This window comes from Globicephala melas, chromosome 20 (genome assembly GCF_963455315.2).
Source record: "Globicephala melas chromosome 20, mGloMel1.2, whole genome shotgun sequence".
Classification (NCBI taxonomy): Eukaryota; Metazoa; Chordata; class Mammalia; order Artiodactyla; family Delphinidae; genus Globicephala; species Globicephala melas.
The window spans coordinates 9,887,148-9,913,387 of record NC_083333.1 but is presented as its reverse complement, the minus strand read 5'-3'; the positions used below and the strand labels follow the sequence as shown (position 1 = coordinate 9,913,387).

General features: G+C 56.3%; 1 protein-coding gene across 2 annotated transcripts in view; it reads right to left on the bottom strand.

Moving 5' to 3' along the window:
• PITPNM3 (PITPNM family member 3) overlaps positions 1-26,240 on the bottom strand; it is a 92,360-nt gene that overhangs the window by 9,314 nt on the left and 56,806 nt on the right. For both annotated transcript variants that reach the window (XM_060290167.1, XM_030861662.2), the window contains exons 5-17: positions 19,040-19,116; positions 18,456-18,691; positions 15,384-15,573; positions 14,859-14,981; positions 14,219-14,403; positions 11,647-11,819; positions 10,199-10,369; positions 8,734-8,928; positions 8,049-8,197; positions 5,168-5,284; positions 2,667-2,783; positions 2,214-2,362; positions 1,783-1,932 (exon numbers count right to left, since the gene is read on the bottom strand). In XM_060290167.1, the coding sequence (XP_060146150.1) occupies positions 1,783-1,932; positions 2,214-2,362; positions 2,667-2,783; positions 5,168-5,284; positions 8,049-8,197; positions 8,734-8,928; positions 10,199-10,369; positions 11,647-11,819; positions 14,219-14,403; positions 14,859-14,981; positions 15,384-15,573; positions 18,456-18,691; positions 19,040-19,116 (2,032 nt within the window). The remainder of the gene's footprint in view (positions 1-1,782; positions 1,933-2,213; positions 2,363-2,666; positions 2,784-5,167; positions 5,285-8,048; positions 8,198-8,733; positions 8,929-10,198; positions 10,370-11,646; positions 11,820-14,218; positions 14,404-14,858; positions 14,982-15,383; positions 15,574-18,455; positions 18,692-19,039; positions 19,117-26,240) is intronic.

The window sequence follows — 26,240 nt, the reverse complement described above, 5'->3', positions numbered from 1 at the left end:
ATAAAGGACGCAGGCTTATAAGGAGGAGGTCGACCCCTGAAATGAGCAGGTCCAGGGCCTGTTTCCACAAGGCCAGTGGGCATCTTGAGGTGAGCAGTCTCGTAGGAGTCCTTGAGCCAGACTAGTTTTCTCTCCCCAGAGTAACCACTGCTGCTGGGGTGGTGCAGGGCAGTCCCCTGACCCAGTCCCCAAGAACTCCCAGGACCCGGGATCGGTCCCACTCTTGGTGTTCTGATCCCTTGGAGTCCTGGAGTACAGTTTCTCATGCCCATGACTTGTTTTCTCCACTGGACTGTGAATTTCCTCTAACTAGGATCTCTTTCTGCATCAGTGCCCAGCCTAGAGCCTGGCCCAGAGCCAGCCTCAGAAAAGAGTGGAGGGAGAGAGGGAGAGACTAAAGTGGTACCTCTTTTGCTTTTCTAGTGGAAAATCCGTTTGCACCTCTCTCCGCAGTACAATAGCCCTAGGAAGCTGTGCTTCCTGCCGCACCTCCTGCCCTGTCCCAATCTGGCCCCCAACATCCAATGGCCCTAAACTTGCCCCACCTCTTCCCCACACGTGCTCTGTTCTTCCCTGTCACCTTCTTGGCCTATCAAAACCAGTTTTGTGGGCTTCCCTGCTGGCGCAGTGGTTGAGAGTCCGCCTGCCGATGCAGGGGACACGGGTTCGTGCCCCGGTCTGGGAAGATCCCACATGCCGTGGAGCGGCTGGGCCCGTGAGCCATGGCCGCTGAGCCTGCGCGTCCGGAGCCTGTGCTCCGAGACAGGAGAGGCCACAACAGTGAGAGGCCCGCATACCGCAAAAAAAAAAAAAAAAGAGTTTTGTATTTTCTTCTTTTTGTCTTTCTGCATGTGCTAATATTTGTACAATGGCATGGACTGCAATATATATATATATATCCGTCCTTCAGGAGTTGCCTCAAATGTCACCTGCCCCAGGAAGTCTGCTCTGCTTTCTCCAATCAGCTGTAATAGCTGCAATCTCTCGATTAGCACTGTGTTAGCTAGTCTTGAAAGATGGCCTCCCAGTGAGCCACGGGTCCCAGTATTCACACCTTTATGTGGTCCCTTCCCCTTGAATCTGGTTCGATCCTGCGCCTCACTTATAACCAATAGAACGTAGTGGAAAGGACACTGAATTCCGAGGCTGGGTCCTAAGAACACTTGTAGCTTCCAGCTGGGTCTCTAGGAACCAGAGGAGGCCGGTCACCATGGTGGAAGTCAGCCACCAGGTACAAAGTCTGGCTGGTCTGAGACCACCTGGCTGGTCACATGGAACAGCCACATGGAGAGAGAGAAAGAGGCGCCCCAGCCGAGGAACAAGACACATGAGCTCATCATCCATCCTGAACATCTTGAACCTCCAGCCCAGTGGAGCCCTCAGATGACCCCCCGCCTGGACCGCCACCTGACTGCCATTGCTGGAGAAACTCCCAGCAGAAGCCAGTCAATGATGTGATAGAATAATAAAGTACGATCTTCAGTTGCTAAGTACGGAGCATTTGCTCCACGGCAACCGGTAATCAGAACACACCAATTTTATCCTGACTGGGATCTGAATGCAAGAGACCAGGCCTGATTCACTGCACAGAATGCTCAGACAGTGTTAGAATAAACAGAGGGAGGAAGATAGGGAGGGAGGGAGGGCATCCGAGATTCTCAAGGGCCTCAGTAAATTACTGCTGGAGGTGAAGCCAGGACTCCCGGCTCCTGGCCCATATCCCCCAGGGCTGCTGGCCCCTGCCCCGGGGGGACACATCCCCTGCAGGGAGGGTGCACTCACCGGACAACGTCCACTGCCCCTGGCCGGACCTTGGGGTCGCTTCCCATGATGGACACGCTGGCCGCGAAGGAGCCGTCGATGCTGAAGACCACGCACTCCATGCCCCGGGGCAGCACTGTGAGGTAGCTCATCGCGCAGGTCTGGTCGCCCCTGAAAGGTATGGCCAGCCGTGCGCTCAAGGTCAGGTGTCAGCCTGAGGCCAAGGTCAGCCCACAGCCGGGGTCAGAGCTCAGTCAGGGCCAGGTTGAGAGAGAACCTGGGCGGCATCTCCTGATGCTACAGCTGCGACCGCATCCCATTTTCCTCTCTCCCTGCAGACAAGGACAGGGTCCCGAAGACAGTACCTCGAGGCCCCCATCTTCTGGACAGGCCTGGCTGGCAGGGCCATGGAACCGGGTGAAAGCACCGTGAGAGTGTCACCTGGGTCTTACCTGACGACCATCTTCACAGGGTAGACGCCGAGCCCCAGGCGCCGGGGCCGCGGCACGCTGTACGTGATCCGGCCGCTGCTGTTCGTGATCTCTGTGTCCAAGTGCACCCAGCGGCCGGAGGAAGGCTCTGCCATCACCAGGATGTCCACCTGCAGGCAGTGAGGGGCCCAGGGGAACCGCTGAAGGCTGGGGCGCTGGGGCTGGGCTTGGGAGCTCTTCTCTGCCAAGGCAGCAGGGCTTGGGGTCCCGTCCGACGCTAGTTCCTGGCTCCCACCACCTTTCCTCTCTCTACTGCAGCCACACCAGCTTCTCCGAGGCACCTGGTCCATCCCTCACTCCCGCTCTCCCTCCCTGACCTGCGTGAGCATCTCCCACCTCGTGCAGCCAGGCCTTCCGCAGCCCTCACCGCACGTGCCACGTGGTACCCAGGAGGGGATGGCCCAGCCTCTGTACCTTCTCCCCGGTCAGGGCCACCATGTCGAGGGGCCCGTACATGAACCGCCCCACCAGGACCTGGGGGCCGTCTTCGGCAGCAATCACGTCGTTGGCCCGGTGGTTGGCAGTGACATTCTGGAAGGACAGAAACCAGCTCAGCTTCTGCAAGGGGACTTGACCTGGCTTTTTCCTTACGTCAGCCACTGGATCAGCTGGAGGGGTGCACACCCGCCGGATATTGTCTTCCTTCCTATTAACCTCGTTAGAGCTTCCGAGATGTGTCCCCATGGAGTCCACGAGGGAAACAGACCCTTAGACCCTCACGTGGTCTCCAAGGAGCCCCGGGCTCCTGCAGACCAGCATCCTCCGCTCTTGATTCTCCGCATGGCCTGGAGGTAACAACCAGTCCTCAGAGCCTGGCATCCTTCTAGATCCCCAGGCTGGAAACTGAGGGTCACCTTCACTTCCTCCTTCCTCATCACGGCTCACATCCAGTAGCCGTTTACCATCCGTCTTTGCTTCGTGGGCGATTTAAATGTCAAGAGTAGAGAAAACAGCGTAGGAAGTCTCGTGTGGCCGGAAACCAGTCGCGGCCGTTCTGGCTCTGCTCTTCCCTGGCTGGATGCCCCCACCCCGCTCCAGATCATTCTGGAGCAATGCTGGACGTCGCGTCACTTGTCTGTAACTATCCCAGCATCCCCATCCTTCTTCACGTCTGGTTTCAATTCATTCCGTAGCCCTACATTGGCCCCAGCTGCCCACCACTCCCAGCCTGGCTTCAAGACCCAAACCACTCCATCTTTACAGAACCACCCACATCTGTGTCTTTTCCCACACCCAGGTACCTCTCCCCTGGGCTCTGCTAGTAGCATCTTAAAGGAGCCTCCTTACTCAAAAACATTCCCCGTGGCAGATCGACCGTCTTTACAAAGCACAGAGCTTTTAACCCCCCGGGGCCCTCGGGATGAAGTACAAATCCTGAGCCTGGCATCAAAACTTTGCTGGGCAATCTTTTCAGTCCCATCTCCTGCTGCTGCCCTTCGAAGCCCCACTGGTTCTTTCAGGTCAGGCTCTGCAGAGGCCTCTGGGCCTTTGCTCACACTGGTCCCCCCACTTTCTATGGCATCCCTGGTCCCCTGCCTCCTTCTTCCAGCCCATCCACTAAGACCTGACTCAACTTCATCCTCTCCAAGAAGCACTGGTGGACTCCCCAGAGATGGTCTCTGCCTCCTCTCAATTCCATGGTATTTCAATTCAAATCAACAAACATCTGTAGGCACCTCATCTGCACTGGTCCCAGAGCTGGGCTCTGGGGATGCAGAGAGGAACCAGTCATGGACCCTGACCCGGAAACCCTCAGTCAAGTGGGAGATGCAGGCCTGCTGACAAGAATACCGATAAGGGAAGAGCTCATTCATGGAAATAAACACATGGAAAGATGCCATAAAAAGGAATTAAGTACTGACACAAACCACAATGCGGATGAACCTTGAGAAAGGTGCTCCGTGAAAGAAGCCAGACACAAGGAACCACCTATGGTATGATTCCATTATATGAAATGTCCAGAACAGGCAAAGCCATAGAGACAGAAAGTAGATGAGTGGTCGCTTAAGGTTAGGGGTGGCAGTGGGGCTGGGGGAGCGGAGTGGTAGCTAAAGGGTAAGGGGTTTCTTTCGGAGGTGATGGAAATGATCTAAAATTAACCATGATGATGGTTGCACACATCGGTGAATATACTAAGATACATTGAATTGCACACTTTAAGTGGGTGAATTGTATAAAATGTGGTTATAGCTCAATAAATATGTTTACCAAAAAAAGAGTTGATTCATGGATCACTGATCACCTTGTACCATTTAGGACTGTTCTTGGGGTCCACGTCTGATGTTCCCACAGGACTGGAAGTGCCCACCACAACAGTGGCTGTGCTTGTAAATCCCTGTGCCCCACTGCCTGGCAAAGGGTCTGGGACACAGTGGGTATTGACCGTCGTTTGCTGAGTAAATGAATGTATGCCTACTGAACTCCTATTCATACGTCAATACCTTGCAGAGACGATGCTTCTTCAGGGAAGCGCCGCACGGCCTGCCCTGACAATCCTTCTCTTCATCTTCTTCCTAATCTGTGCCTCCCTCTATATGATGACAAACGCCACACCGGGCTGTGGTTGTGTGCAAGACTCTTTCGGACCCCTGGGTACGTCTACAGAGGCCTGGCATATAGCAATTGCTCCACAACTGGCATCTCCTCACCATCCCCAGCGCCCTGGAGCCCCACCCGTGGTGCTCCTGTGGAGCCAGGCCACGGGCAGCCAGCTCCCCATCCCACCAATCCCCCCTCCCCCTCCACTGCAGCCCTGGGGGCCTCGTCTAAGCCTGAATCCCAGCATGTATGAGCACGGAGATCTGAGGAGCGAACCAAAGCCCTTCCCCGCCGTGTGGATGCCCCAGCCCCCGGGGGCAGCCCCACCTCCCCGAGACCACAGCCTCAGCCCGTAGGCGCCTCCAACAAGCACATACCCGCAGCTTGACCTGGGTCCTCTTACGAAGCCACTTCTCGCGGGGGTTGGTGGGGCTCAGTGCTGTGGGGTCCAAGCCAGCACTCTCCTTGACGTTCACGCTCTCGTAGCGCATCACCTGATGAGCCCAGCAGGACTCCGGGTCAGGCCATCTGGGCCCCTCTCCCTCCTCCCCATGGTGTCAGGGCCCTCCAGCTTGCGGCCAGTCGGGCCCTCCCCCAGGGCTCCCCACCTCCCAGCCTGGGACCCTCAGGAGGCCGGGAGCCCCCAGCACCTACCACTCTGCCCACCTGTCCTGACAGCTGGGGCCAGACCACTGTCTCTCAAATGCTCTGGCCTGGACCAGCCTCTGCTCTCGACACCCAAACCTAGCAGCCACCTGCGTCTGTACCCATTCTCTGCCTTCCCCCATTATGGTGGGTGATCTGGTCCCACCCAGCCCCACCCACCTCCTCAAGAACATAATGGAGCCAGCTCCCCTCTCAACCCTACATCAATGGCTAGTCCCTCACTACTGGATCATTCTCCTCAGCATCTAAATATGCCGTCATACTGCCTCTCCCTAGGACCCCTCTCAACAACCATGACATGTTCCTGCTCTCCCTGACAGCAGAAGTCCACAGAAGACTCGCCCTGCACTGTCTCCACTCCCCCCGCCCCCGCCTTCTCCCCTCCCTCACCCCAGGCAGCTTCTGATCCTGTGTCTCCCCTGAAGCCATTCTTGCCAAGGCCCTGTGGCCTCCATCCTGCCCAACTCAGCGGCCCCCTCCCGTCCATCCGCTCCAGGACTCCTCCCTGAACTTCTCCGTCTACAGTAACGCCCTCGGTATCTGTGATGTTGTGATTTATAAGAAGAAGTATATATTTGGTCTTTGTCCAATTTCTGGCACAAAGCTTCTCAAATCCTTGCAACTTCCTAAGTGAGAGGGACAAAGGTGTCTTTCGTTATGTTAATGAGGTGACTTGAACCGCATCTAAGGATGGGGCTGGTTGCCAGGAGAACCAACCTTGTGATCAGAGGGTTGGAACTTTCAGTCCCGCCCCAGCCCCACATCAGCACCTCGGGACAGGGGAGAGGGGCTGGAGGTTGGAGTGCAATCACAGATGGCCAGTGATTTAATCCATCATGTCTATGTAATGAAGCCTCCACAAAAACCCAAAAGGATGGGGTTTGGAGATCTTCCAGGTTGGTGAACACATGGGAATTTGGGGACAGTGGTGCCCTAGAGAGGGCATGGAAGCTCCAACCCCTTTCCCCATACCCTGCCCTTTGCATCTCTTCCATCTGGCTGTTCCTTTTTATCAAATCCTTTTATAATTAACCAGTAATCTAGTAAATAAACTGAGTTCTGTGAGCCACTCTAGCAAATTAACTGAAACCAAGGAGAGGATCTTTGGAACCTCCATTCTATAGCCTGTGAGTCAGAAAACCCAGGTGAGGGACTTCCCTGGTGGTCCAGTGGTAGAGAATCCACCTTCCAATGCAGGGGACGTGGGTTCAATCCCTGGTCGGAGAACTAAGATCCCACATGCTGCGGGGCAACTAAAACCCACGCGCCGCAACTACTGAGCTCACACGCCTCAACAAGAGAGCCCGCGTGCCGCAAACTACAGAGCCCGCACGCCACAACTAGAGAGAGAAAAACCTGCATGCCACAACTGGAGAGAAGCCCATGCGCAGCAACAGAGAGCCCACGCGCTGCAACGAAAGGACCCACATGCTTCGATGAAGATCTCATGTGCACCAACTAAGACCCGACGCAGCCAAAAAAAATAAAGAAAAAAAATTTTCATGATGTTTAAAAAAAAAAGAGAGGGAAACCCAGGTGACAACCTGAAGATTGACATCTGATGGGGGCGGGGCGGGCAGTTGTAGGGCTGAGCCCTTAACCTGCGGGATCTGACCCTATCTCTAGATAGATAATGTCAAAACTGAGTGAAATTGTAGGACACCCAGCTGAGGTCAGAGACTTGCCTGCTGTGGGGAAAAAACTCACACGTGGGAATTGGTGTGAGAAGCAGGGCAACCCATCACTGGCTTTAAATGCCATCCAAGCTCTGATGACTCCACATTTTAATCTCCAAGCCAGCTAAGCCCCAGACTCTCCACTCACCTTCCCTCCCAACACCTAACAGGCGTCTCATCTTCCCAGGTCCACACCCAAGACTCAGCATCCCCTCCCGCCCAGCCCGGCTCTTCCCCAGCCCTAGGGCATGGTGTCACCATAGTTAATCGAGTGGAAACCAGGATTCGTGGGACCCCCCCCCTTTCCCTCGCAGCCCGAATGTCAGCAGGTCCTGTCACCACACCTCAAACCCGGCAGCCCCTCGGCACCTCTGCCACCAGCTTCCTAGCCCAAGCCGCCACCTCAAGGTTGGGATCCCACGCTTGCTCTCCTGCCCTCCAAGCAGCAGCCACGGGACTTCTTCTAAAATATCAATCTCTCTCCCTTACTCAAAACTCTGCAGTGGCTTCTCATCGGACCCAGTATAAAATCCCCCTCTGATCTTGGCTGTGGAGGATGCATGTGATCTGACCCTCACCTGCCAGCCTCTACCCACCCCCAGGCTCTCCCTCAGTCCCTGGCCTCTCTCTCCACCTATTTTAGAGACGAGGACCTTGAGACCCACAGGGGAACAGCCATGATGACTCCAGTCTCCAAGTTGAACCATAGGTACATTCTCCTACGTGGTGTCTATTTAATTTTCTAGAAAGTACCACGCCATTGGCCAGAAGCCAGCGTTCCTCAGGAAAAGCGTTGTCCGTCCAGGTCACCCCCCTACTCGCCGCGCTTCGGTGCCTTCCCAGTGTCCAGCGTGGCCCACGAGGTCAGCCTCTTCTCCCCAGAAGGACGGGCCCTCCCAAGAAGGGGTGGCAGTACCTGTCTCAGGATGAAGGCCACCACGTCCGTGGACTCCCAGTAGCTGGCGTGGAAGAGGTGGGGCAGGGCTACGGTGGGGAAGGCGGCGAGGGCGTCGGGGCAGTGCAGGGCGTAGTCGATGCGCTTGATGCCCCACCACCTGGCTGTGGCTGCGCGGCCGAGAGGGGCGAGGTCAGAGCGGCCTGCCCGGGGCTTTGACCCGAGGGGCAGCGTGGGACCCCGGGGCCCGGATCCGGGGTGGATGTGCCACTCGGGGCACAAGTTTGGGGCCAGAGCGCTCGGCTCAGAATGAGCTCTCCTCCGCCTTCAACGACCCCCCACCCCCTCGCGTACCCACCCCTCCCCCAGGGCGCATGCTGCAAACTGGTCCCCAGGATGGGGGCCTGACCCACGGAGACGTGCACAGTCTCATCCCAGGGCTGTTGGTCACAGGGACTCCCAGGGGGAAAACTGAACGTTGGGATTAAGTCGAGGCCTGGCAAGGTCACGGCTCAGTCCACGGTCAGAGGTCAGGGCCCCTGTCCAGGGTCAGAGGTCACAGTTCTCTCTGAGGTCAGAGCTGGGTCTGGATTCCCTTGTCCCCTCCTCCCCTGCCCTCGGCAGCCCCGGCAGGGGGCCAGCGGCCACCCGGAGGAGGGTTCCCCCTCCCGCGAATCCAGGCAGGGCCCGGGAGACCCTCACTCACTGCGGGAGGTGCCCACGGGGGCCAGGCTGTCCGAGGACTCCGAGCTCTCACTGTGGGAGCTGCCCTGGCTTATCCTCCGCCCCGGGCGCTGGGACCTCGGGGCGTGAGGGGGTGAGGCCGGGGCCTCCAGAAGCGGCGGGCTGCCCCGGGAGTTGCCCTCCAGGAAGAGGGAGCTGTGGCTGTGCAGGGCGTCAGCTGGAGGGGGAATTTCACAGTCAAGGCCGAGTGGTGGGCCTCAGATGAAGCTGCCCGTGTGCGCCAGCCCCGTGCTGGGCGGGAGGCTGAGCCCGGCCTGCTCCCTCACCTGCCCAGCGGGCAGCCCGCACCTCTTACCCCAGAGCCTGACGGGACCCCCTCACCGTAGTATGCAGTCAGATTTCACCTCCGCCAAGCCATGGGTTACGCAGGCACGAGTCAGGGTCCCGACCATCACATCCAGCCCCAGTAGAGCGGCCGAGGGCGCGTCTGGGACACTGCCCCCAAAGCACCAGCTGAGGTCACAGGTGGCACGTTACCATGTGACTCCTCCCTGAGCCACAGAGGGCTGTGGCTGAGCTTGGAAATGAATGGGGCCTCCATCCTGGGAGCGAGGGCGCCCCCTGGGGGCAGGGGGATGCCCTGAGCAGAGAGTGACATTTTAAGATGTGGGAAGGTTTTAGAGCCCCTTCTATCTACGGAAGCTCCTGACAAAAGAGGACTTTGGAAATTAAGTTTCCATTGAAATGGGGCAAGGGGGGGGTCAATTGGATTTTAATCCTGAATGAGCCATGTGCACAGCAGCCCCCGCCCCCAATCTGGCCCAAATCTCTGAACCGGCTTGGCTAAACTTCCTGAACTGTGGTACGGAGACAAGGCTCTGATCTCCAAGCCCCTGACTGTCCAGTAGAGGCCTCCCCTTGGCCTCACCCCAGTCCATGCCTGGCTCACCCCACTTAAGCCCTGGAGGCCACGCCCCCCCAACCCACCTGTCCTTGCTCCTGATGTTCCCTCCACCCAGAAGATCTCTCCAACCCCCATCCTCCAGCTCTTCTCCACCTGTCCGATGCCTTGGTTGAAGGCCCCCTCTTCCATGAAGCCCTCCAGGGTGACCCACTCCGTGCCCTGCCCCTCCAGAGTCCAGGCTGGGCTCTAGGCATGGCACTCAGCATGGATCCCCGGACTTACAATCAGGTCTGACAACTCAAGTATTATGCTGGTCCCGGCCATGGGAGCTGGTCACGGGGCAGAGCCCAAAGATGCCTCCTGCAGAACAGGTGCTCACACAGGTGGGCTGCTTGGAAGGCAGGTGAGTCGGCTGTCTTCCTGTCCCCCCCGCACAGAGCACATAGTTCTTGTTCAGGTGAGTCTAGTCACTCTGACAGCTGACTAGCTTGGAGGGGCTGGACCAGAGAGGGTGGCCCTGGGGCACCTCCTAGCTGGGGCCCAGCCTCCGGCTCAGCACACTCTTATACTCCTGAGGGCCTACCAAGGAGGAGGGACTGTCCGTCACCCAGCGGGAACCTCTGGTAGCGGGGCACGCTGACGGGCGACACCAGGTGGAACTTGGGCTCCAGCAGTGGTTCAAGCCGGGAGGCAGAGGGGTCTGCGCAGTGGAAAAAGCTGTAGACCTGACTGCAGGCAGGACGTACCTGGAAACCTGGGTGGGGGTGGGAAGTGGGAGGATACATGGGGGAAGTCCCTTGAGCACCTGCTCCCTTGGCCCTAGGAGGCTCCCTTCACTGCAGCTTTGAGTAACCTATTCCTCTGCTCAAGAACCTGCCATGGCTCCCTGCTACCGACAGGATCAAAGCCATCAGGTTCAGCTTGGCCTTCAATGCCTTGCCAACCTGCCCCACCTAGAAGCACCGCTGTAGGCGTCCAGCACTACAGCCACGGTGGACGTCGGTGACTCCCCAGCCAGGCTTGCTTCTTTCCTTTCTCTGCGCTTCTGCTCAAGCTGCCCCTCCTCCTAGCAGGACGCCCTCCACTATTTCCACTGGTCAAACTCCTCTAAATTCTTCTAGCTGTCGCTTAGTTGCCACCTGAACTATGAAGCGGACCTAGGATCTTTCAGTCAGGATCAGCAGCCCTTCCTTCGGCCCGCTCAATTCCCAGGCCCGGTAGTAAGTAGACTTCTTAGTTTGCCAGAGCCGACAGAACACTTCTCCCATTGACCAGCAGGTGTCTCCACTGAGGCTTCAGCTCATCAACGTGCCTCACTGTCCCTCTTAGAGGACTGGACGGTCCAGCATCCAGGGAGCCCTAGGTTTCCTTAGCAACGTTAAGGACAGCCGTGGGATTCTGCCTCCTCTCCCCACTTCTAGCAGACACCCCCCCGCCACTTTTTATCTGTTCCATAGTGCAGGCTGTTGGTAAACTTGGGTGCTAAGGAAATTCGAGAATCCCTGATCCACTGTTCTCCGAGGTGCCTCCAGCCTCTTACATCCGCAGAGCCATTGCTAAGCCATCTGCTGGTGCAAACCACCTCCGTGTGGATCTTAGAGGGATGGGGAGAAGGCACTGAAGGCCGCAGGGACTGCGAGAACAAAAGCACTGAGGTGAGCAGGGCATCTGCAGGGGGGCAGTAAGACCAACCTGGCTGCAGAGGGCCTGCCTGGGCGCTGGGGATGGAGGGGGTGGGTGCAATAGGGCTTCTCTTCCCTGACAGCATGACAACTGGACAATGGGGGCACAAATCAGTCTGGGGCATGTGACAGGGACAGCGAAATCCACCAGGAGCTGCCTCACCTTTGCCCATCTAGGGAAACTGCCCCACTCTCCTCCCCCCCCGACCCCTTCTTCTTCTTCCTCGCCTCTCTCTTCATCTACCCCAACTCCATGGCCCTCCCCGCCCCGCTCTCCCCAATTCCAGGCCCTCACACAGTGGCCTAGTGACCCAAAGGCATCTTGAACCCCAGCCCGCGCCATACCCACCATCCAGTCCGGGCAGCACCGTCCTCCGCATGGCCAGGACCAGGCCCAGGGGCGAGCCAAAGAGGAAGAAGTCGGACACCTCAAAATCCAAGCGGCCCAGGCTGACCTCGGGGAGCTGGGGCCCCCCGGCCACAGGGGGCTCAGCCTCATCCTTCAGCACGCTCGAGTGGATGCTGGCCGAGGGAGGAAGACAGGGGAGCGCAGGTTAGGGGAGGACCAAGCGCAGGGGGTGAGCACTTAGCAGAGCAGCCTGAGGTCCGGGGTGCAGCGCCCAGCCCTCCGTCTCTGGGGCGGGGCTCAGACCCGGAGTCCACTTGATGGACCACCGACACGAGATGGCGACCATCTCAGCATCCAACACCAAGGCCTGGCCAACATTTGGGTAAGGCAGCAATCAGCCAACTTTTCCTGTAAAGGGCCAGATGGTAAATATTTCAGACTTTGGGGGCCATATGGCCTCCATCACATCCACTTAACTCAACTCTGCCACGTGGCACGCGGGCAGCCACAGACGCTACTTGAACAAACACGCGTGGCCATGATCCAATCAAACTTTCTTCACTAAAATAGACCGAGCACCTGAAAACCTAAGCCCCCTGCGCATTGGCAGGTCTGCCCCATCGTACTGGTCTTGTGATGGCCACACTGTGAATTCCTGCCCTGTCCAGCAGAGAAGCCCGGCCTGGCCAGACAGCTGGGTGACATCAGTTCTGCCAGGAGGAGGGCTTTCATGGTAACTCATGTTCCAGGCAACTCGCAGACACAGATGCAAACAGCTCGGTCTTCCCTCCCCTCTAGCCCACAAAGGAAGCTGAGCTTAAAGAGAAAAACACGAGACACCCAGAATTCCAGCCGTTCCCCTCCCAGGTGCCCGTTGCCCCAAAGACTTCAAGTGGATGTTTAGTCCCAGACCCAGAGTGGGCTGCTGAGAATGGGCAGAAAACTGGGGACCTCCCTGACCTTCCAGCTGCATTTAGGTACTGGTCGGGGTTTAAGAAAGTCCAGCAGGATCGCATGATCTATGAATCCATTAACGGAATGCAAATTCTACTAAAATACTCAAGTTGGAGGAGAAAGGGAATCTTAGAAATAACCATCGAAATAACGTGTGCCAGTCCCCCATCCCCTGTGGGTGAGGGTCTGGGCAGTTGGATCTGAATCCCCACACACCCCCCGCCTCTCGCAGTGTGAGCATCTTGCAGTGAGGATGACCACCCTGGTGTTTAACGATTCGTATTTCATGTACAACGTGGTCCCTAAACACACACCAACTACTTAACTGCCAGAGAAACAGCCATCTGTCCCTACACCAGAAGGAAGAGCTGGCTGTGTTGGACCAGCTCTCGAGAGCCTCCAACTTCACGTCACTCTCCAAATTTGGGGCTTTCTTAAAGGATTTTTCAAGGATGAACCAGAAATGGTATGGTTTTACCTTGCAACCTGACTTGAAATGTAGCTGCTTTTCTAAAGAATAATCTTTCAGAGGGGCTTTAAATATGATTTGAATATGCAGAGCCTTTGACCTAATAATTCTTCCTCCAAGAATCCATCTGAATGAAATAACCCCTATATATATATATATATATATATATTTATGCACAAAGATGTTTCTGGAGTGCTGTTTATAATTGCAAAGGACTGGAAAAAGCCAAAGTGTCTAGTTACTGGTAAGATGTCATCCATTCACTCAAAAAAATATTTTTAAGAATATTTACCAAGACTTTTTAATTATATGGGGAAAAGAACACAATATAAGAGGGTTTTTTTAAAGTAAAACTATAGGCAAAGCAAGTAAAAAATATACTGCGAGGAAACACTCCAAGGTCAGCAATGGTGCGAGGATCCATTTTCCAAATGTTGTGATGACCTCCTGCAACTTATCATTCGGGTGGAAAAGAAGGAGGGGGGATGGGAGGAGAGAAGCGAGGAGAAAGGGAAGAAGAAAAGAGGCGTTCCTTCCCATGTGGATCTATGTTCAATACCCATTTGAATCCTGAATAAATGTACAGATAATTCATTTAGCCAGTGTCTGTTAACATGCCTCTTCTAGAAAGTTAAAGGGTGGGCACTTCCATGGAGGGACCCGGCTGGCCTTCGAATGAGAGTGCATTGGGTGCTGGGCACTGGGAGACCAAAATGCTGACCCCAACTCTCCAGTAACTGGCTGTGTGGTCCCTGGAAAGTTCCTAACCTCCTTGGCCTCTGCTGCCCCATCTGAGAAATACCAAGAACACAATACTAAGAAATACAAAACACACCTACGTCTGTTCTTTCACCAGATTCTTGAGACCATCAGTGAAGTAGGCTGCAGGGCAGCGTCTACTCTCTTGGTGAGATCGATTGCCCCCAGCTCTCTGCAAGCTGGGGAGTGGGGCGGACGCAGCGTGCAGAGTCCCGGGTCTTGGCACAGGGTCCGTGGGGAATGGCCTTGTACCAGCATTTCAGTGCTCGTCCCTTCCCCCCTACCCCGATGCAAGGGCCTGGGAGTCACAGGCCTCCCAGATGGCCCTGGGCCGAGGTTCTGTCCCCCTGGACGCTTTGCTGGAAGGCAGCAGGCACAGGGAGCGGTTACCTCGATAGGAAGGCGTGATGCTGGGTGATGGCCTCGCAGTCATAGGTGGAGGAGTCGCTCTGCTTCCGGGGCAGTGGCCTCTTGGGCTCTTCATCCTCCAACGCGCTGGAGACATCGATGCTGCTCTTGCTGAGCCTCTTGCTGCTGGCCAGGCCGCATTCCTCCTCCACCACAACTGGGGTGTCCTTTGGGGCCGAGCAGAGGACAGGAGGACACTTCAGTCACCGGAGACTCTGGGGCCCCGCCTCCTCCCCCAGCATAAGTGAACCCCTTCCTCCTACGGTGTGAGAGGCAGTCCTTCTTCCAAAAGGGGCATGGGAGTCACAGCACAGTTAACGGTGGGATTTTAGGCACAGGGCTGTCCCCCAAGTCCAAAGGGTTCGGCAACCCAGCAGGACTTTGGACAGCTGTCTAGGGACCAAACCCAGCATGAGCCCTCTCTGGGCTTCAGTTTCTTCACCTGTAATAATAATCTCCCACTACTCTTGCAGGACTGTGATACGATACCTTGTAACGTGGATGTCACAGCACAAACACGAAAAGCTAACACTGCTCCCCCAGGAGAGGCCCTGTTCCCCTGGGGCCGGGGCTGGGGCTCCCAAGGACAGACCCTCCCCCATTCCCACTACCTGGCCCGCACCTGCGAGCTGCTGACACTCCCCTTCCGGCTGCCGCTGCCAGGGCTGTCACCTGAGGGCCCCGCGCTGTAGCAGATGGCATCGAAGGCCAGGAGGCCCCCCACACAGTCCCCGATGAGACACACCTGGAGAAGGCAGAGCCGGGACTGCAGGCCTGCCCACTGCCACGCCCCCGCTCCACACCCAGCCAGAGCGTGGGTCGCCTGTCCGCGGGCGAACAAGGAGCCTGTCCCAGGGAGGCACTGAGGGTCCCAACAGGGGGATGGGAGGGTCAGCTTGAGGACAGAAAGCAGGCTATAGTCAGGGGTCAGACTTGGGCCACAGATCAGCATGGGCTGAAAATCAGAACTCAGATGTTGGCCTCAGTTTTTCTATCTGTAAAATGAGGATAAACCCAAAGGTCTCAAAAGCCTCTTTGGATCTCAGAAGCGAGGGCTCCAGGGCACCCTGGTCTAGATCCTTCTGGAAGACCCCAGCCTCTCTCCAGGCAGGGACCAGGACAGGGAGGTGAGGGCAGGCTGTCCTACCTGCCCACTGAAGCCAATCCCATCGGGGGATTTGAGGAACTCCATGTACACCTGGTTGGCTCGCTCGATGACGGTGGCAACTGCATCCTGGTACTGCGGGGAGGAGATGGCCAACAGGGGCAGGGCGGCCAGAGGGATGTGGTCCTGGCTGTTGCTGAGACAGCCCTCATCGTGGCTGTAGGGATTCAGGCTGCAGACAGGGGGCCAAGGTAAGCCCAGCCGGGCAAAAGAGAGCACATGCTGGCCAGGAATTGGGCGTTCGGCTCGGGGACTCTTCAGGAGGACACAGGCAGGAGCCGGACGAGACAAAGCGCAGGCAATGGGGTGGGGGTGGAGGGAGGGGCAAGCCTCTGCTGAATCCCCTGTATGTCCATCCCGTGCCAGCCATGATGTGGGCCCTGTGCCTCTTATGACAGCAGTGCTCTCTGCCCTTTTCTGTATGGCCTCAAAGGACACCCCAGTTATGGAGGAAGCCTCTGGTCTGGATCAGGGTGGGGACATGTCATCATGGCAGAGTTCCCGGAGGAGGTGAGGTTTGAACTAGGCCTCAAGAAAGGCTTTAGGGAAGCTAGAAGGGAGGTGAGAGGGCGTGCCAGGCATGGGTATCACACATCCGCCACAGCTTGGAGGTGGGCACGCAGCTGCACGCATGATATCGTGTCCATCTTTCTGGGGAGAGGATCAGAGCCATCAAGGGCTTTGTAGAAAGGTCTGTGACCCCAGAAAGGACTGAGAGAGCCTATCCTACAGCACCCCCCCAACCAGTGGATTGATCCTCAGCCGCTGCGTGGGCCCCTCACTTCCTGCCTCCCTCTCTCTGGGCAGCTCAGCCCCAACAGGGACGAGCTCCCAGCTGCCTGTGCCTGCCTGCACCCCACCCGTCCTACTTCTGTCCCCTGGGGCATCGGACCCAGCTGGCCGGGAGGGAAAACAGAGGGAGGGACTGTACGTCCCCTCCCCAGAGCCTGCCCTTCCCCCATAGTCCAAGCTCAGGTCGACCCAGGGCCCAACAGGGACCTGACAGAAACTGGGGAAGGTGACAGGGCTCAGGGCACCCTGGACAGGAGGCAGAGACCTCATGGTGTGCCAGGCGGGCCTAACAGCCATTCCTCGTCTCCAAAAGAAACACAAATTAGAGGAAACAGCCCTCAATTGCAGCCGGAGAGATTTTAATTAGCTGAGAAAGACCTCCTTCCCAGCAGTGATTAGGGGTGATCGATGGCCCGGGGAAGGAGCTGCCTGGGGGAGAGCTAGGCTCCCTCCCGCTGTCCCCTCCAGCGGATGCTGGGCCATTCGTCTTCCTGGAGATCAGGCCCGGGCTGGGTGACCCAGCTCTGGAGGTCAGATGTCCTGGGGGAGAGGGGGTAGGGGTGGGGAGTCCTGAGATTGATGATAAAGGAACACAATTAACTCCGACTATTGGCAGTGATGGACAGAGCCTTCTTTCAGCTCTGCCTCCCAAACCCGCTGCAGAGCAAGAGCCTGGAGGAAGTCAGGAAGTAGATTGTAGGGCTCCTGCCCTCCAGACTCAGCCGACCCGGGGGGGCCCGACCGCCTAGCGGTTTAACAAAAACCACACCCCGGATCTGGGCCATTAATCGGGTTGGGGCACTACTCTCCTTCCTGACCGAATCTCCTTCCTTCCAACTCTGGTTGGGATCTGCCCAGCCCGTGTCCTGGGAACACGGATAAATCTAGAAGGCAGAGGAGACTTTCCTTTCTCTCTCAGAGGGGAGAAGTGAGACCTCCCCGTGTTCCCCCGAAGCAGCTGGACGCTGAGCCCCTCTCCTTAGAGCCACACCGGACACGCACTCCACCCCCCTGGGGAGCTGGCACCAGACTGGGGATCCCTCTCCACCCTCCCCAACCCCCACATGGATGGGGGCTCCTCTGCAGGAGCTATGAAAGGGGGTGAGGGGCGAGGCCGAGGTGCCACTGGCCTCCCTTTCACCCCCGCTCCAGGCTCGAGAGCCAGCCGTCTGCCACACAGGTGCTCAGGCTCTTGTTTGCCTATATCACTGCTGAGCAGCCAGGGCTCCCAGCTGGCTCCAGCCACCACCTTCAGCTGGTTCAACAGGGCAGGCATCTGGGGAGCACCTGAGGGAGCCCCCAGGTCCTGGAGAAGTGGTCAGGATCTCCCAAAGTCCCCCAGGTTCTGAGGGCCCCCAGTTTCACAATCTGTCCCGCACTGGTTCCAGGGCAGGTTCGTGAAGAACTAAGCCGTGCAATCACACAGCCTTATTCCCAGCCAGCAGGGTTCTCTTCTCCTGCCCTGGCCCACTGTCCACCAACAAGGACAGTGCCTTCTCCCCTACCAGGATGGCGATGTGAGTCTCAGCTAATGCCCGCGCCCTGCCACGTGCTTCACACGCACTAGCCCAGAGAATCCTCACAAAAACTCTAGGAGGTGGTTAATACCATGATCATCCCCATTTTACAGATAAGGAAACACACAGGGAGAGGTTAAACAACTTCCCCCAGGTTACACAACTTCCCCCAGGTTACACAGCTGGAACTCAAATCCAGGCTGACCGGAGAGCCGGGACAGCCCGGACCCTTCACAGGTTACGCTACTCTCAAAGCACACCCAAAAGTCACCTCCTCCAGGAAGCCTCCCTGGCCCTCTCTCTGAGTGTCTGCAGTGCCCTGTGCCCCCTCCATCATAGCACACATCTCTACTGGCTCTTAATTGTGTGGCTCGAGAGTGGGGCTGCCTGGGTTTGACTCCTGGGTCCATGGGCTGCGTAGTAACCCTGGGGACATTGCTTAACCTCTCAATGCCTCAGCTTCCTTGTCTGGGCCAACGAGACCAGGGCCTGTTGAGCACAGGAAGTGGGTCTGAGCGCCACCCAGCCCCGGGCAGAGGAGGGTTCGGTGCGCAAGTGTTAATCACTTTGGACTCCAGCTGACCACTTCCCACTGGTGATGTTCGTGGTTGGTCGGGACCTGACACCCCAGAGAGGCCTAGGCGGGCACCTACCTGCCCACCACGTACCCACGTGGCAGGGGCGGCCCCTCTGCTTCGGCCCCCCACCAACCCCAGCCAGTCCAGACAAGCAGAAAGGGACTCACTTGGAGACGAGTGAGAAAGCCTCAGAGCAGATGGCGGGACAGGGGACGAACTTGATGAGGATGTGGCCCAGGGCTGCGGGGAAGTGGGCGCGCGTGACCTTCTCCAGCACGGAGCTGAAGGTGTGGATGTCGGCCACCTTGCAGGACGGGTCCCCCGAGCCCGTGTCCAGGATGCTCCCCCCGTGCAGCACCAGCAGGAGGACGTGCGTCTTGCAGGAGCGCTGCGGGCAGCCTTCCTAAGAGGGACATCGGTCAGGATAGAGAGACAGGCAATGGGGAGGGGGGAGCAGGGGCACACAGAGGCTCACACACACACAGGGGGACTCTGACGGCACCTCCTGTGCATTCAGAGTGAGGGGCACAGGCTGCCAGGAGGGCAAGCCCCTCCGTGTCAGGGTGGGAAGAGTCCCAAGAGACTCTTTTTGTTCATGCGGGACCCAGAAGCCCAGAGAAGGACGGGGACCGGCACGACATCACACAGCAAGTCAAATGAAGAGCTGAGTGAAAACTGGGGGGCCTACCAGCTCGGAGCTCTTCCTGACATCCTGACCACAGAGGTGGCCCGGACACCCTCAGAAACCCACCTCGTTGTCTTCGTGGATCTCGATGCTTCCCTGGGCTGGGAACCTCCGCCTTCTCAAGGAAACCCGGTACAGTTCTCCTGTGGGGTGGACAGCGGACTCAGCATCTCCAGGCCTCCCTCACGGTGACTGGATGTTCTCTGGGCCCAGCTGGCATGAGGCCTGGGCTCCCAGGTGAGCTAGAATGACAGCGTCCCCAGCTCGGGAGGGTCATGCTGCCCAGCCCCTGCCACCGACAGATACACAACCTTCTGAAACCTTTCTCCTCCTGAAGATAGGGAGGCCGGGGACTTCCCTGGTGGCACAGTGGTCAAGAATCTGCCTGCCAGTGCAGGGAACACGGGTTCGAGCCCTGGTCCGGGAAGATCCCACATGTCACGGAGCAACTAAGCCCGTGCGCCACAACTACTGAGCCTGCGCTCTAGAGCCCGCGAGCCACATCTACTGAAGCCCGTGCGCCGCAACTACTGAAGCCCGCGCGCCTAGAGCCCGTGCTCCGCAACAAGAGAAGCCACCGCAATGAGAAGCCCGCGCACCGCAACAAAGAGTAGCCCCTGCTCGCCGCAACTAGAGAAAGCCCGTGCACAGCAACGAAGACCCAACACAGCCAAAAATAAATAAATCTATTAAAAAAAAAAAAAAAGGAAGAAAAAGAAAGGGAGGCCGGCAGTGTGAGGCCATCATGGATGCTGTCTGTCCCTGAGGCCAGGAGGGGTGTCCCAGAAAGGAACTATCCTTCTCTTCCTCACCAGTAATGCGAGAGCAACAGGACAAATGCCATCTGGTGACTACCAGTTATGGAGGGAAACTTGGGCCAAGCATCCCTCTGAAAACAACTAGAGGAGCTGGGTAAAGTATTTTTTAAAGGTCTGTTTGAAGCACTCGGAGTGACAGCAAGGCCTTAAATCATGGGAGGCCGGTCCAGGGAAGGTGGATCCTCTGAGAGGCAAGGCCAGCATCCAGGAGCACACTCACCATCACACACAAGATTTGGGGTGAAGCCAGCCACTGCCAGGAATGCTTTTCTTGCTTCTGTCGGCTGCCATGTCCTCCTCCAGGAAGCGCTCCTCGGATTCCAGCCCTGGCTGAGCTCTCATTCCTCTAACATGTAAACTACAGCTGTGGACCAAATCTGGCCCGCCGTCTGTTTTTGTAAATAAAGTTTTATTGGGACACAACCGACTTTTTCATTTATGTATTGTCTATGGCTGCTTTTGTGCCACAGCAGCAGAGTTAAGTAATTGTCACAGAGTTCTTACAGCTGGCAAAGCCAAAACTATGGACTATCTGTCTCCTTACAGAACAGTTTATCTGATCTAACACCCGCATTTCTGAATGTCACGGCACTGGACTCTCCGGTGGAGAGGCGCCTCCAGGACATCCAACGGCCCCCTCATGGCCCACCCGGTGATGCCGGCCACACTGAGGAATCCTCACCACCTCTCCTTTCTCCCCATGAGGAGGATACTATTTTCTCTGTGTGGCTGAACCACAAAGCTAGACTGTGAACCAGCCACTTGTTTGCCTTCAAGCGGTTCATCTCTAAAGCATCCGGTTCTAGACAGGATGGCCCTTTCTCCTTCCCACTCTGCCCCACCCCCGCCAGGAGCCTGCAGCACCCACTAGGAGTCACATCTGGGGAGGGGCCTTCCCAGGGGCTTTACAGGCAACCCTGCAGTAGGCTTGGGCGAGAGCCCTGGCCAACATGTTTCTAAGTCAACATCTCAGCCACTACTGGCCCCAGGGGAGGGAGCGTGCAAAGAATTCCAAGTGAGAAGCTTTTCTCAGTCAGCAAGTGCATTTCTGAAATATTCTGTCCTCACAGACACAACCCTGGTCTAAGGGTAACTGCTTTATGAGCTCGGAGCTGCTGCCCACACAGACAGGAAATCGTTTCCCAAATGATGGAGAGGTTTGGCTTGGAGGAGGACGAGAAAAAACTTGTTTTGAGGCCGGACTCTGCCCTGCACTTGCTGAGACTCCTTCAGTGGCTCAGACCCTTCTGCCTTAATTGGAACATCCTGTAGACCTTGCCCTGGGCTTGGCTAGAAGAGGTCTGGGCCCTGCCTTCAGGACAGGATTATGCTAAAAGACACCAGTAAATGGCTCAGTTTTGTTGAGCACTTATTACGTCCCAGGCACAATGCGCTTTACAGGTACCATCTCATCTAGTCCCCACAGTTATCCTCTGAGCTGTGGTCCTCTTATTATTAGCCCCATTTTACAGATGAGAAAACTGAGGCTCGAACAACCAAGGTCACTTGCCCCAAACCGCACAACTAATTAAAGACTGCGTGAGCTGCCCCACACTCAGCAGAAGACGATGCTTGACGAAGTGGCTCCCCTCCCATCCCCCTGATCGCCACAGCTTTCCAGTGAGGTAGACACGACAATCCCCATTCTGCAGGAGAAAAAACAGGAGCACAAATGGATGTGACATCCTGAAGACTAAAGCCCCCGAGACTTCTTCCCACCGCACGTGAAAGTTTGCTAGTAGGAAACCCCGAGAGTGTCCAGGAGGGAAGCTGAGTGTCGCTTCCCCAGGATGAAGCAACCGTACTTCGTGGTGTGTGCAGCCTCATGTGTGCAGCCCTGGGGCAGCTGGACCAGGGGGAACCAGGAGCTGGGCAGAGCTGAGGATATGGGCGGGCAGCCTGGGAGACCCCTCACTTCTGGGGCCAGGAGAAACCTAGTTGGGACCATGGACTTTGGAGCCAGAATGCCTGAGTACAAATCTAGGCTCTTACCAGCTGTGTGCCCTGTGTCTCAGTTTCCTCATCTGGAATATGGGCATAATAACAGGAGCTACCTCACAGAGTGGTGATGAGGATAAACGAGCCCATATATACAAAGCGCTTAGGACAGGGCCTAGAACATGGTAAGTGCTATATAAGGGTTAGTAGTTTATTATTATTATTACTATTATCCAGGGTGCATCGGGGAGCACAGGGCCAGGGCCACAGCTGACACAATGGGGCTGGAGGCTGATGGGGACATCACCGCCTCCACACTCCTGCCCTGCCCCCAAGTCCCTCCCTAAGCCCTGGCAGCCTCCCCAGCCTCACTGGGCTGGATGTCTGCTTGCAGTGTGATTACAGAATTAAATGCTGTGATTGCCACAAATTACCATAGCAAGGCTATAAATAAGTTGCAGGGAAGACATGAGGGTCCTGCCATCTCCTGGGTACCATGTCCTCCAGTATGTGGGGACTGCATCCTGCACCCTCACTGATTACACAGACTGAGAGCACCCGCATCCCTGACCTTCCTGCGGCCAGCTCCCTTGGGGCCCATGTGATGCCCTGGGCATCAAATCTGTGCTGCGTCCCGGCCACAAATGATGCCGAGGCAGTTCCTGGCTCAGTGGAGATGGGAGACCAGCAGGGTTGTCCTCAGCATCCCTCACCCCTTCCCTAGCCAAGGGGAAGAGTCTGGCCTCCCATGCTGTTTGAAGATGGAGACTTGCTTCCTTTTAATGCACAAAAGCCAGAAATGCTTTGCTCTGGAAGATGGAGGTGGGGAGACCTCGCCTGCCAGATCTGGATTCTGGCCCCTTCAGAGCTGACTAATAGGACCAGGGTTTCCCCATCTTCAGTCTTAGAAGAGGTCTCTGTAGACCAACAGAAAGGCAGCCTAGAACCCACCTGCCAGTACCTTGCCCACAAGGGTTCTGCTCTTCTAAGAACCAGACATTCCCACCACAATGACTGAGGCCACTGGCTCTGACTCACCCACAAGACACAACTCTTTCACTCTTCCATGCCTTTGCTCATGCTGAGCCCTCTGCCTGGGAAGCCCTTCCTCCCTCTGCAGACCAGCAAACTCCTACCTAACCTACAAACCTGCTCAATTGTCACCACCTCTGGAAAGCTTTCTCAGATCTACTCAGGCAGAGACGGTTATCTCACAGGGTGCCAGTGGTCAGGACCTAGCATGACATTTTTGTGAAAACTTACTGCAACTGAAGATCCCAGGGTACACATGACCTATGAGACATCTCTATGCTGTCAAACCCCCAGGAGAAATTGGGATCAGGGGAGCGTCATCCACCAGGAGGCACATTTCTTGAAAGTCCCCAGGGAAAGTGGTATCAGGGAACCTCTAGGAATTCTAGAGCATCCTGGCTGGGGCCTTATCACTCTGCCCCTAGAGGCTTCCCCAGAGCCTCTGGTGACAAGAGCTGCTGGCGGGGCTTCCTGGGTGGTGGGGAGCCACATTCCAGGGGCCCCAGGACCTCATTATCAGGCTGCCTGTTTCTTCCCACTTCCTGTTCATTTCTGTTCACATGGCGCTATTCAGGCTGGGTCCCTGCCGTGCCCAGATCTGGGGCGGGGTGAGCCCACAACTGTTTTTGTGACAATGTTTTTGTGACAAGCTCTGAGGCAGGCCAGCTACTGCAACACCTGCTCCCAGCACCCCTGCCAGCCCTAGCACCAGGACCAGCGCCCCCCCGCCAGCTCACCGTGACGCCTCCTGCCGCCTGAAGAATGGAGGCTATTCTTGCTTAATCACATCCTTGGAAAGGCACAAATCATGGTCATCCCTTCTAATTATTGATGTGCTACACTCCTCTCAAGACAAAAGCCAAGGTCGGCACCCTCGCACTCGGCACCCTAAGCAAAGCATCACCCAGTTCGCCCGAAGACTCCATCTCCCTTGCCACCCGCCACTGGGACCCACAAGGAGTGGGTGCTGGGGGTGCCCCCGGGCTAAAGCTGACCCCTCAATTTTACCCTCCATTTTACCAGCCCTGGCAGTCGCCCCACCTCTCTTAGTCACTCCTGGGGTCAACTGAGCAGAGCTGTGCCCAGCTTGAGGCCACATGGCACGTCCTGAGACGTATCTGCAAAAGTATCTAATCCTTTAGAGCACATGGAAGCACATGCATGGGCAAACACACACACACGTGTGTGTCTGCATAAGCCCAATGGCTTGGCTATCTTGCTCTGATGTGAGATGCAAGGCATATACCTAGAAATGTCTGGGAAGATCTACAGCTTCATTCAGCCGCAAGCAGGAGGCTCAGATCACGGCCCCAATCCCGCAGATAGACCCGCATGGAGAAGGACACACACACGAGAGACAGGCATGGACAGAATCCTGGGATGGGAAATGAGTACCCTAGTCAGAGGGTGACCTCGGGCACCCTCCCCACGACCGCAAAATGAGGGGTCAGACCTCATTCCCTCTTAGGAGTCAGGCAGTTGGAGATTCCATGAGTCCAAGCATGCTGTGTGAGCTCAAGCCTCCATGCGCAGCAGAATTAGACTCTTAGACCCTAACGGGACCTGCAGGCATGACGGGTGAGTTGCTTTGAGGGATGCCAGAGGAAGGAAGAGGAACCAAGAAATGGCAGGTGGCAAATGTCACCTGGATTTTCAAAGCGGTTGATTCTATCTAGAGAGCTTCATGTCAATTTCCAGGCAAGACCTGTTGCAAATTAACAAACAAGTGTTTGGGGACCCTTAGAAAAGGAAGCAATGGTCCCCCAGAGCCCTGATAGGCTCACTTGGACATCTCTGGCCAACCCTACCTCATTGCTTGTTGGGTAGGGTCACTGGGCTGGGAGTCCAAGGTAGCGCCAAGGGCTTAGGGCATCTGGGGAGGAGGGGACACTGGCAGAAAGACAAACCAGGTTGGAACCCGCAGCTCTCATAGCGGCTCAAGGAGTGCAGGTTCATGAATGGGGTCACGATGCGGACGGGACAGTGTGAAGCAAGGGAAAGAATGGGCCCGCGCTGGATGGTTTTAAAACTTTTTTAAAACAGTGAAATCTTTTGCCCAGTGAAATTTTCCTTAGAAACCCAATTTGCAGAACAGGTGAAAGTGAACGGCTCTGACTGAAAAAGGTTGGGGGGCCCAGAGCCCCGCTTCCTTACTCACCCCCACTCTTGACCTAGGCAGCCACTGAGGGCTCCAGAGGACAATTAAAAAGCCACCAACTTTGTTCACCAGCCAGACTCCAGGCCACCCTCCTCCACGGTGCCCCAGCCCCTGGCTTTATGCAAAAACAGCAATCTAGGTGGAGTGGGTGGAGGGTGGGTTGGAGGCCTGATACTGGAAGAAAAGCACACCAAAATGTTTACAGGTGGTTTCTCTGGATGGTGGAACAATGGGTGATTTTTTTTAACCTTCTGCTTTTCTCTATTTTCCAATTTTTCTCTAGCAAACTCCTATTTCTTTTAGTTTACAACTATTTATGAATACATCCATTGAATGCACTACAAGCTTGTGTCGTGTTTACGATAAGAACATTTTCACCAAGCTACTACCCCTGACTCTGCTAAATGCAAACACTACAGACAAAACAAAGTGAAATGCCCTGCGCTCTGGGAGCTGACAGCAAATGAGGAAATGCACAAAGGAAATGACATGCTTATGGAAGGAAAGAACGAATGTGAAACACGATGAGTGAATCACCATCCTGCATTTGGGTTAAAAATCCAACTTGATATGACTTGCCAATTCCTCCTCCGTTGGTTATTGCCCAAACTTGTGTCCGGGCTGGAAGTACCAAGATGAATCAGATATATAGCAGGTGCCTTCAAGGATCTCTCAAGCCCCTAGGGTCACAGGATCAAGGCCCACGTCATGGGACCCAGCCCAGTCACATGACCAAAGGCTGCAAACTGCCTGAGCCAGGGTAATGGGACCCGCAAAGGTAGTCAGCCTCTGAGGCTGCGCACACTAGAGACCATGGAATGAGGAGGGGACGTCCCCGTCCTGCTCCCTGCAGCTCAGGTCACTTTGAGGGCACATCTGGAGCCCAATAACTTGGGCAGGAAAGCTGTGGAAAGGGGCCCAGCCTGGGGAAGAGCAGGCTCTATGGGACATTTGCTGCCTGCAAATCCCAGCTGAGCCGTGTTTGGGTCACAGGAGCAGAAGACAGAGTCGGGATGAATGGGGGTGCGGATAGTTTCTGAAGAGTTCGGAATTTCAGCACAACTAAGGAAATGTTTACAATAGTACGAGAGTGACCCGTGCTGGCCCAGCGGCAGGGCATTCTCTCCCCTTCAGGAGGTTGTACAAGTGAGGAGTGTAAGTGGTCACTGGGCAGGGATGCTGGCAGGGGATGTTCATCCAGGGCTGTGGGATCTAGAGGCCGAGGCCCCTCCTATGACTCCGTAAGCCTTTCAGGGTCAGAAGCCAATCAAGTCAGCCTGGATTCATCTGGCTAATGAGGCCGAACCCCAGGGGCCAATTA